The following is a 12,523-nucleotide window of genomic DNA, read 5'->3' as shown; positions in this document are numbered from 1 at the left end:
CCCCTCCCCCCACTGCACCACACAACCAGCCCAGCTCTTCCCCTCCACCCACTGCATCCCAAAACCAGTCCAACCTGTCTCTGCCTCCCTAACCGGTTCTCCCTCTCACCCATCCCTTCCTCCCACCCCAAGCCGCACCCCCAGCTACCTACTAACCTCATCCCACCTCCTTGACCTGTCCGTCTTCCCTGGACTGACCTATCCCCTCCCTACCTCCCCACCTACACTCTCTCCACCTATCTTCTTTACTCTCCATCTTTGGTCCGCCTCCCCCTCTCTCCCTATTTATTCCAGTTCCCTCCCCCCATCCCCCTCTCTGATGAAGGGTCTAGGCCCGAAACGTCAGCTTTTGTGCTCCTGAGATGCTGCTTGGCCTGCTGTGTTCATCCAGCCTCACATTTTATTAACATTTTCAATACTCCAGTTCTCTGGTGACCACTTCTCTCTCTAGCAAGGATTCAGAAGCACCTTCATAATTCTTACCCATATTTCATCACCAATGTTGAATGCATAACTTATGTACTTAAACTACTGCCAGCCCTCCCAATACCCATTCTTTATCAATTTTTAAGTCATTCAGGATCCTGCAAACCGCATTGTTTATTACAGCATTGGCAAATTCGTTTCCTTGTTAAATGCTGATGCAGAGTTTACTTGGCCTGCTGTGTTCATCCAGCTCTACACCTTGTTATCTGCAGAGTACCTTATTTAGTGCCTCAGACGTATCTCCTGCTTCCACCAATAGATCACCTAGTCCTCCTGTGACAGCCCTTTTATTATAAATGTGCTTATGGAAGATTTAGTTTATTGACGTTTTGGTTTTAAATGGCCTCATTGCACTCTTACTCTCCTTTTCAGCTTTTCTCTCTACATTTTCATTTTCTGCTTAATTTTCCCTTGTATTATCGAGTTGATATTTGTGGTAAGCTCCCGCTTTCCACTTTCTTTACTCCCCAACTCTTTGGTCATTGAGGAAGTTCTTGTTTTAATTGTCCTTCTTTACTCACTTATGGGAAAGTATGTTTCATACAAAAAAGTACTTTCTTAAGGGTGCCCATTGCTTCATTGTATTCATTTCTACTTATCTTTAAGCTTACCAAATTCAGATTCATATCCCTCTTGATTTCACTGAAATTAGCCATCCTTCTGCTAAATATTTTTGTTCTAGTTTGCCTTACTGTCCTAGCAAATCATACAATACTATGAATAAAAGCAAAATAGTGGCAATACTGAAAATCTGAAACAATCACATTAGAATGCTGGTGAAACTCGTGAAGCAGAGTCATGCCAGACTTGAAAGATTAAATCTCTTTCTCTCTCCACAGATGCTGACAGATCTGCTGAGTTTCTCTAGTATTCTTTGTGCTTGTGCCACATTTCCAGTTTCAGTGATATCTTGCTTTAATTCACATTATTGTGTGGTTTTGCTTTAATGCATTATAATCTGTTTATAATACAGTTTGAATCAATGAAAACAATGGTTTTCTTCCTATTTCGAGATTTTATAATGGTTAAGCTGAGCTAAATGTCTGTATTTGCATTTTCTTCTGGAATACTGTCTTCGTAACAGCACTACAACCAAGATTCTCCTCCTCCTCTGCTCGTCCCATTATGTCACTGATTCAGTCTCACCATCTCCTTTGGGATATTTTAATAAGTGCTTCTTATATAAATTTATTACTGAATAAAAGAAAACTGCATGTCTGTATGGGGTGATTTTTTAATCCAATTGGATAGCATAATTCTACTGTCATCTAATGTCTCCATACCACATCTAGAAGTGTTGAAATCCAATCTTTGAGACATTGTGGTCGACCCTTGAGGCTAAGCAGGTTATAAAGGAAGCAATAGGAAAGGCTCAAGTGGGATGAAGTCCAGTTGTTTAGCCTGAAGGCTGATTCCATAGAAGCAAAAACAAAGCATCATTAATAGCATGACACCTAGTTGTCTTCTTAACTCTTTAATGCCTTAAGTAATGAAAGTCCTATGACCTTAAGAATGCAACACAATTCACATTTGGGATGCTTGATGAATCTATGTAGCATAGAAATTGGTTTCCATTGCATCTGCTTCCCGGATGGAAAATGTGGGCAAGAAAAAGCAATTCAGAGACATAAGGTCCACTTCTGACCCATTTTTGAGGTGAGATTTTTTTTCAGGAGTATTGGGTTACCATATACAGTGCCACCCACATACACCTGTTGGCATTATAACATGATTCTTCCTTCCACAATCTTTTCCTGTCAAGTGTAACAATTTATTCCTATTTTTCACTATTTTACAACAAATTAGAAGAAAATAATTTAAAGAAAAGAAACTAACTAAAAATAGTCAAATATGAGAAAGGTGAAGGGGAAAAAGGTGGCAATCTTCTGTATAACTTGTGCCAATATAGTGTCTGACGTTAGTTTGTAGCCGTGGAGAGGGGAGCTTCTGTTAATCTGCTTCAGTGAGACCTATGGCTAAATTTTCCCAGTGGAAACCCCTTCTTTGACTGCCACTTGTCCTGCTTTTCTGAAGCAGTATACTCCCAAGACTTGCCAATCAAATCAGAGGTGGGGGGGGGGGGGGGGCGCAGATCAGCAGTGCCACCATTTTCTGTGGCCAATATTGGGGCTGCACCTCCAAGACGACGGCATGGCATTGCTTGCTTTTTTTTATTCTTTTCCAGCATTTATTGCCTATCTCTATTTGCCCGGAGGGCAGTTAATAATCAAAACATATTGTTGTGAGTCTGGGCCAAGTAGGGAAGGCAGTATCCTTCCCTACAGGACATTAATGATCCAGATGACAATTGACAACATTTTCATGGTGATTATTACACTCTTAAATGGAAATTTTTATTGAATTCAAATTCCACAATCTGCCATGGTGGGATTTGAACCCAGGCCCCCAGAACATGACCTGGATTTCTGGATCAATGGTCTAGTAGTAATGCTATTGGGGCATAACTTCTCCCAAGCCAAAGGATGACAAGTTCTGTTACACAAACCCTGATAAGTAGGTGAGAGTCACTGTGGTGCCACTGCCACTGAGTGGCCCCTTCACGATCAAAGAGATCCCAAAGAGAAGCCCCACCTCAGCCCCACTCTGCAGAGCTCACTGAGAGGTGACCAAGCTTACATTGTGGTCTCTACGTGTGGCACAGCTCTTTCCACCAGTAAAATACCAGCAGAGGCAGGAAGGAGCCCTTAATTGGTCAGTTGAGTGACTCAACTGGTCTCAGGACAGTGTGCCATTTGCCCTGTTTCCCATCTCTTGGAAATGGCGTGGCAGTCGAAACAAACTGGCCATGCCAACTGATGCTGTCTAATACTGCTTTGACAGCTGTCCCAAACCTTCATCCCCATTTTTAAAAGATGTGAAAATTTCCAGCGTATTTGTAATACTACCAATAAATGCATGCGTAATCTGAAGGCTATGATTAATTGAACTGTTTTAAAGTAACATACCAACTAACAATGAAGGAATTGTTGAGGCAAGTAACGTCCTCCTACTTACTGATCCCAAAGTCTGCTGCAGTTTTCGTCCTGACTCTGTGAATCAATGTTCAGCATCACACCCAGTTACTCCATGCTAATTGAACTCGAAGAAGTTTGGAAAGATTTCTTCCCCCAAAGCCTTTGACACACTTTGAAGTAAACACCTTTATATAAGACGCATTACTTGTGGGGAGGCAACAGTAGCCAAAGCAGAAACAATGCTAGTGGCCATTAGATTCAAAGGACCCTACCTATTTATAAGTGTTAATTAGTACAAACTGTTTTTTTCTGCTTATCTCCCTTCATTGACCATGTTTAGCCTTGTTGTTTTCCCCTGAACATTCATTCACTTCAATAGAAAATAATCTTTTTATGGGCCACTGCGGTTCACCTCTATTGTAAAATGGTGTCCAAGGACAGAGGATTCAATAAGCAGCAAGAGCAAGGCTAACTTTTTGCCAGATGCAACACATGTGTGAAAAGGATCCATAAAAGACATCTTAAGCTAAATGTAGTTATTCTGTTCACTGCCAAACTAGTCCTGTGCCTTTGAACATGCATCGAACTATTCATATACCTGCATTCCATTCAGCTGTCCCACTACCAATGTTAGCCATTCTGTATTTTTTGCACTGAGACTTTCCTTCACTGCACTGCATTATAAAACTGCACAATAAATATTTCTATTCAATATTCTTTAAGGAACATTACCATAGAAATTTTTCGGTGACCTGATAACATCCTGGCAACAGATTTGCATTCTGGAAATAGTTGTGCTCTTAGTCAAGCTGTTGCACTGCTGGTGAGATGCTGTCATCCACTCGACAATGTGGAAAATTGTCCAACTTTGTCCTATCCACAAAACATAGGGCACATCCAGCCCAGCTAATTACCAATTTATCCTCATCATCAGCCAAGTGGCAGAGGAATAATTGACTGTGCTGCCAAGTGGCCCTTGCTCAGCAACAATATTCTCAAAGATGCTCAGTTTGGATACTGCCAGGGTCAGTCATCTCCTGGCCTTATTACAGCCTTGGTTCGAATATGGACAAAACAGTTGAATTAGAAAGGGGCGCTAAGAATGACATGACCTTGATATCAAAAGAGCCCTGGCAAAACTGAAGTCAGTAGGAATCAGTGTGAAGACTCTTTGCAGGTTAGCATCATTCAAGACATAAACAAAGGTGGTTGTGGGTAGAGATCAATCATCTAAGCTGCAGGACATCTCTGCAGGAGTTTCTCAGGATAGTGTTTTAAGCCCAATCACCTTTGGCTGCTTCAGCAATAATCTTTCTATCATCAATGGCTCGGAATGGAGATGTTTGCTGATGATTGCTCAATATTCAGCACTATTCATGACACCTCAGACATTGAAGTAGTCCATGTTTAAATACCATAAGACCCAGACAATATCTAGGTTTGAGCAGATCAGTGGCAAATAACATTCCAGCCACACAAGAACCTCCACAAGAAAGAATCTAACCACACCTCCTTGACATTCGATTACAATACTAACACTGAATCCCAAATTATATGAGACTTGGCCTAATCACTGACACTGAGTTGTGAATCTGTTTATCCACTGAATGGTGAGAAAGCAGACCAAACAATTCCAAACAGAACTTGGCAGCTCTGAGAAATAGCCTCATCTTGTCAGTATTCAATGCAGTTAACTACTAGGCTGCAGCTATGAATAACATTCAATTTGCTTTTGCAGAAGCTTGTGCTATACATCAGGCTGGAGCTGCCAAGCACAACAGGGTCCATTTCATTGCAATATTAAAATCCAACATGTGGTGAAGATGCACTTAGTGGCTTCCTCTAAATTGTCCTGTCGTCTGCGACCAATTGTGGGACTCTGACTAAATTGCCTGTTCAAATGGCCATTACTCTGTAAGTATCATTTGCTTAAACAGCAGATACTGAGATCTGTGTCCTGAGATTCCTCAATCAACAAGAACCTGACAAATTGTGTTTCCTCATCCACCATCTCCTCACCTTACTTCTGCCTCTGTACATGATGTCCCTTCAAAGTAACAAAGCAGTCCTGTTTGCATGCCTGAGTTATCAGGCTAAGAAATTATAATAAAGTGAGTGAAACAGTGTTGAATTAAGCTATAGTTGAGAACCCAAACCCTTCAAGCTGCTTCTCATGGCTGGCATTATTATAGAAGGACAAAGAAAAAGCAAAGTTTAGCAGAAAAATCAGAGGCCATGTGCAAAAAGACATAAACTTAAGCACTGTTGATGCAGAATGATGAGTGAATTTTTTTGAAAAACAAGAACTGTGAATTACAATTTTCCTAACCAATTTGCAGTTGGCAATACCCTTCCTATTTTACCATCTCACAATGCCATCGCTTTGCATAGGCCAACATTTCCAAGTTCTGCTTCTCAGAACAGAAGACTTGGTGCTATGTGCAGTTTTTTCCTTTAAGTAGAAATGTAAATTCAGTTTCTAACTTAGCAACTTGGCATGGACACCAGCAGTCTAAACTGGATGGTTGAGTGGTAACAAGGCTACAAGTAGATTACTTGTAGTAACACTATGAATGTTGTCCTCCTAAGAAAGGACAGCAGGTTCCCGCTTGCACAATTTGACTACCACATTCATGGTTGGCTTTTAACCTGTTGGAGGAAAGATTGCTGGACTGCTATTGCAGACAGCATGCCCTTTTGAGTGTTGACACCCACAGTCACGACGGCATAGCAGCAAGAATGCAATTTATAACCTCAGTCTGTACTTCCACTGCAGTGCTAGGTTATTGAGGGGCTTCCACCTTGCTTTACTTATCTTGATTTGAAAGTTGTGATGGGTCACTAGACACTGCTGCACCATGATTGAGTCTGCACTTGCAGCCAAAGGAGTTGAAAGCCAATTTCCAAGATGGATTGGACATGCTCTAAGCTCTGTAATGATGACCTCTGTCACAATACAGCCAGACTTCTCTGGCTTCCTTCACAGTGACAAGAGAGGGTCATCTCAAATATTAACAATTCTTCATTTCAGAAATGATGCCAGAATTGCTGAGTATTTAAAGTATTTTCTCTTTCTCTGACTTACCTTATTCTGTATTGCCACATAGTTAAGTTTCTGGTCAATGTTATCCTCCAGGATTGTGATGGCAATTTAATTGGAATGTTGAAGGTGACCAAATGATATGTTAATTAGAAAAAATATTTCTTCTATGAATATCTGTAATAACTTTACATTTTGAGCTGGGTTTTTCAGTTATGTTTTCAGAAAGCCTTTCTTCTTGCAAATGGCAGTGAAAATTTTCAGTCAAGTTCAATTGAAAATTTCAAAACTGAATGATCGATTTTTGTTAGCTTTTGGTATTAAGGGATATAGAACCCAGATTGAGTTAAGCCAGGGATCAGCCATGATATAATTGAATGGCAGACGGGCTATTATGTTCTTATGCATTCCACTGAGAAAAAAAACACAAGCTTTATATTGTTAACATAAATGGCATAATAATCAGTACACTTTTTTTATTGTGACAGCACAAATTCTACTACACTCCTTGGTTATAAAAACAACAAAATTCAACTTCTTTCTCTCTAAGCAGAGTTGATAAGATAGAAGATTTTCTTATCTGAATTAATCCTTCAACTGATCCATACATTAAAAGCTTTTCCTTGCTGACTGCAAGAAAAGAGACATTCTGTGACAGAGAAAAAAAAAATCCTCTATGAACTGCTCTCCCTTACATCTCCAAGATGTAAATGCAACCCATCAAACTGTCAATACAAATTATTACCTTGAGGTGAGAGCCTACCTTTTGATGAGACTTCAAAATGTCTGCCTTGGTAAGCTTCCTGCCACGTGTATCTTTAAGAACAATGTCCTGGACATCAGATGTCTCAAGAGTAACCTACTCGCAATAGCAGAAACTGCTTGAAATTATAGGTAACAACCCTTCCTCTTAAGAACTAATTAACACTTCAAATCAATTTTGCAACCAGGTTAGCTTCATGCTGCTGCCTTGCTATGCAGGCAAGTTGTGCCTTGATTGAATAGGCCATTTTGGTTCTGTATGATATATTATGTATGTGGAAATATACTGACCAGCATTCGTAGTATTAAATATTTAATGAATTTTGAAAAATCTTGCTATTTAGAAAAATTGATGAGTTCTGTCTACTATTCTCTTGTCTCTGTCACCTGTTGCATGGCATTACAATAGTTTCATTGTGCATGATTAAAAAAAATAAAATTCCCAACTCTACTTCAGAACCACCTTACTTGATCCTTCCCTTCTCTACAAAATAAGATTATTTGCATCCAACACTGGCTAATCAAAAAGTTCTTCCAAATAAACATTGGTATGAAAACCTCAATTCCTTAGCTGCCAATCCCATCACTTGCCCTAGCAACTGTCTGAGGCTGAACTACTGTGTTCGGAACATTGGTTTTATATTTAACTCAGTGACGAACTATCAGTCAAAACTGAGACTGCCTATTTCTGCCTCTGTGACATCACCTGACTCCATTCTGGTCACAATTTATCTGCTTCCAATAGCCTCATCCATGCACTGGGGTACCCATCTGGTGCACTCCAGCTTACTGGCAGCATTTGTATGAGAACCAAACCTGAAAATAATTCAAACCAAAAGAACTGTGGATGCTGTAAATCAGAAACAAAAACAGAAATTGCTGGAAAAGCTCAGCAGGCCTGGAAGCATCTGTAGACAGAAATCAGGACTAACTTTTTGGGTCAAGAGACCCTTCTTCAGAACTCATGAATATAATTTAAATGTGCGCATAGTTATGTGCAGTTGCTTAGATGCATTTGTGTCCATTTCGGATAGATGATGATGATTTCCCCCATACCTTCACTGTTGATTAATTATGTGATTGGATTCCACAGTTATAATGAAATAATCACTCTATAACTTATTCCACATTTCATTCATGATACCTATAGAGAAATATCAGAAAAAGTACAAGGCACACCTAAATAAAACAGTTCAGAGTGACAGTAACTGCATCATAAAGCAGCTAAAAATAGTCCATCTGATCACTTATAACAGATAGGAGCTCTCTAAATACATAGCCAATCTTTTTTTACAAAGCTGACAGCTTTCCTATTTAACATGACACATACTTGGATTAAACAGCTGCTAAAATGGGCAGTGCTTCTGAAAATATTGCAGAGAAGCATTACATGCAAAGTGAAACTGCGCCTAATTTAATATCCCCATAAATATGGATCATCATTAATAACAACAGCAGCAACAAAACACATTTCATCTAGGAGCATGTCAAGGCAGTCCACAAGTAAGCATTACAACATGTGTCAATCCAGAAAGGGAAAGCTTGGAAAACAAAGGGAAAAGGTTGGTGAAGGAGGAGATTTACAGATATTTTTGAAAGTTTGATAAAACAGCAGAAAAGGCTAGGGTAACAGTTTTAAGAGCTAAGATCCAGGTCCTCAAAATGTGTGTGAAATGTGGAATTGAAAGGTAGCAACTGAAGCAGATTGCAAAGACCAACATAAAATTTACAACAGAAAAAAAGGGGCCATTCGGGCAAACAGATCTGTGTTGACGTGCATGGTCTACACAAGCTTCCTCCCATCCTACTTAATCTAACCCTATCAGCAAAGCCGAACGGCCTACTTTTGTTCCTATGACCTATCTTTTAATGATTATGGTCGAAAGCATCTGTTACTTTCTTTCTCACATTCAGTTCCTCGTTTAATACTCTCTGGACCATGGCGTTACTCCCGATTATTGAGCATCTAATGTTAATGTACTGTATTTTGGAAGTGCTACAAGAAGTGGAGACACCTACACCTTACTTGCCCTGACATAAATTTAAAGGTCTTTAATAAATCAGCCCTCTGGCTTCTTTTTCTGAGAGAAAGGGTCTCCAGCTTGTTCAACCTTTCCTGACACTTCGAATGTCTTAGTTCTGCGTGGTTTTGTAAATTTATTTTTGTTTACATTTTCCAGTATCCCTTCGTCTTTTTGCAAGTATAGAGAACAGAATCGGATAGCGTGATCGGACCAATGTGCCATATGAATTCAACATAACTTCTCTGCTTTTCAATTCCTTTAATCTAGAACTGATTCCAAGTGCTTTGTCTGAATTTTCTTTTAGCCTTTGTTAACCTGCAGTGCCATTTTTATTGAGATGCGAATCCCTATCTCGTAACACTCTTTGTTCCACTGTTTAGAAAGCAGCTCTACAAATTCGATTGTGTGAATCACAGTATATCGAGTAAATTGCCGCCAGTATCTGTTTTTGAACGATTAAAAGCAAGTCTTTGCGAATGCGAAAATAAAATTCTACTGATTTTCGTGGTTTCCCTTTCCCTGGACATAAGCAGTTGTGTACATTAACATTCCCAGGTTTAGCAGCGAGGATTATTCATAAAGAGGCGCCCGCCACTGCTTACAGCAGGTAAAACGAATTAGATATGAGAACTTCCTAAATATCGACAGGGCAAAAGCAGTTGGTTGGGACTAAGACAGCTCGCTGTGTAACTTCCAAAACAAAGACCCCTTCTGTCGGAGATGCCCCTGGAACAGCTCTAGTGGACTGTGAATATTTTAGCGCATGAAATTGCGTAACACCTTTCAATCTTTGAAACTTTACTTCAATCATAATGTTTTTAACAAAGTGCCAGAGGTGGGAATACATTGAACTAATTACATAAAAACATATTGTACAGGCGACAGATATTATGTTTTGAATAAAAAGGGAGCAAGATGTAAGCTAATAAAAGATTTTTTCTCTCGTTACTAAAATGTAATGTAAATGCAGAAGAGAAAGTGCAGGTCTACTACAGGGCTGGCTTTGGGGAGGGGGAAGCCACTTACCGATAGTTGTGATCACAGTAATGGCGAAATAGAAAGATCCAGCGAATTTCCACTGGACCCCAGCTTTATGCGGCTTGAGTTTCAAGACAACGAGCTCGAGTTCCTCGTATTTCTTATCGCTCAGGTTGTATTTAGTCATGAGCTCGAATCTCCTTTCTTCCAGGTTCTTTCTCTCCGAGGTCTCCTGCTTGGACTCCAGCGCATCGAAGACGGCGGCTCCGACTAGCAGGTAGGTGAAGGTGCACACAATGAGGGCGAGGGTCCTCACGTTCTGGCGCTTCATGGCGCCGCTCCGGGAGCCGCTGGACTCATGTTGCACAGGAGAAGACTTGAGATCGCTGCGGAGCGACAACCCACACCCTCGGTAGCTGGGAGCTGTCTTTCAGCACCGCTGAGCCAGGTCGCCACGCCTACCAGCCGTTCCTAGCCATATTAGGGGAGGTGGTGGGGGGGTTGGGGGGTAACGGGTGGGTGTTGAAGGAGACGGAGCTGACACACTAGGCAATTGCAGAAAGAAAAAGCACACATATCTCGGTCCTGGGAAATATAAATGTATTGAAGGGAAATTGATATATTACAATGGCAGCTGTTAGCTGGTGTAAAGCCCATCGGGTGCCTCTGCCTATCCCCCTCAGAGTGGCCCTTGAATATGAAAACACAGACAATGCTGCATGGGGTTTACACCTTTGAAAGAGAACAGAAAATACACGAGGACTGTCTTGCTGATGGATTAAGCGGATGTTATATTCGAAATTCGTAATCGGAGAAGTGCACGTAATTGACCAATAAACACTGATGTCAATCATTAGTCAGAGGTAATAAAAAATGCATCGGTGTAGTAATTGTTTCCACTCGCACTTCCCCGGTTCTGTAAAAGTGCCGGTGTGGGCTCTGCAATTGTACATTGCACGCTTCCAGCTATCCTTCAGCACCACTTCGTCAGTGCATGTTAAACAAGAGCATTGTTGGCTCTGTGTCTATGTCTGCCTCTCTGAGTGTGAATATTGCTGAGCGTTGGGTATTTTTAACCTTTAGTCAACTAAGAATAGAAAACAAAAGATAATAAACTGCGCCGTGGGCTTTTCATATCTAATGCTAGTTCCCCACCAGGCGTTATTCTCTATTGATGTATCCTCGATACTAGTTTTATGCATACAGCAAGATGTTTATTCCCTTATATGTGAATTGGCAGAGGATTAAATAACAGCTGTTACTTAAAATTACTGGTTGGTTATTTTGAGTTGTATTAAGTACAGAAATTGTAACATCACATATAATTTGTAAAGCTTTATTCAGCATTTTAGAGATTTTTTATTGTTCTATCTGTGGGTGAGGGGGAGGAGCGGTGTTGGGATTGGGGGGTGAGCTGCTGGTTGGTGCCTTGTGCTTTTTGCACAATGTGTTAATTTTTCCATCGTGCCAGCGGCTTTGTTTGCTTGGTCTTTATGTTTCCTCCTCGACTGTCATTCGGTTTCATGCACCTTTCTTCAGCTGGGTTTCCGACTCTGCTTACTTTAAACCCATCTACAGTCCCCATCCTCCTCACCGTGCCCCGCTCGCAAAACACACACCTACTTTTTACAATGAACTGGAACATTCGTATAATCTTACTTTTTTCGTCATTTGTCTAATTTGGAAACTAGTTCATTTTTATTAGTCTGTGCAGGTTTCTGATTTGGAACGTACAAAAGAAGCTGAACGAAATTCCAAAATCATTTCCTAAAACGTAGTCTATAAATAGAACACAAGTCATGACAGTGTCATTTTAAAGAATATTCCCTACTCCCACTTCCACATAAATCAATTTTCTCAGTATCTGCCTCAGCCCATTTTTTGAAGTTCTGGGCATGTCAGGGAGTGCATGTTGCACAACTACAGTGTTAGGAAGTCTGCTGCAGAGGACCTTAATTGATAAAAGTGCTTTGAATAGTGCATTCGGCGAAATTGTAAATATATTCTTCAGTACATTTATGATGTTTTATAGAATTCAAATTGGTGATGGTCATCACAACATTTCTGTCATCCTCTTAAAAAGCCAGGACTGCTTTCCCAAAATTATACTTAAGAGCAAAAGCATTGTTCACAGGGCATGTTGTTCAGGAAATTTCAAGCACGGAGCCTTTGTGTTGTCACCTGCCTGTGCCATATCTGCGCTTCCTGCCAGAAGCAGCAGGTCAGTAAAATACATCTGCCCCGAATGGGATTTGGTG

General features: G+C 40.5%; 1 protein-coding gene across 1 annotated transcript in view; it reads right to left on the bottom strand.

Annotated features, from left to right (window-relative positions):
* Positions 1 to 10,685, bottom strand: part of kcnk3a (potassium channel, subfamily K, member 3a) — a 79,500-nt gene extending 68,815 nt beyond the window's left edge. The window contains exon 1 of the mRNA XM_048531905.1: positions 10,314 to 10,685. Coding sequence (XP_048387862.1) covers positions 10,314 to 10,596 — 283 coding nt within the window. The 5' untranslated portion in view covers positions 10,597 to 10,685. The remainder of the gene's footprint in view (positions 1 to 10,313) is intronic.
* Positions 10,686 to 12,523: the final 1,838 nt, after the last annotated feature.

This window comes from Stegostoma tigrinum, chromosome 4 (assembly GCF_030684315.1).
Source record: "Stegostoma tigrinum isolate sSteTig4 chromosome 4, sSteTig4.hap1, whole genome shotgun sequence".
Lineage (NCBI taxonomy): Eukaryota > Metazoa > Chordata > Chondrichthyes > Orectolobiformes > Stegostomatidae > Stegostoma > Stegostoma tigrinum.
The sequence above is the reverse complement of the archived record's forward strand: the minus strand, read 5'-3'. Positions and strand labels throughout refer to the sequence as shown.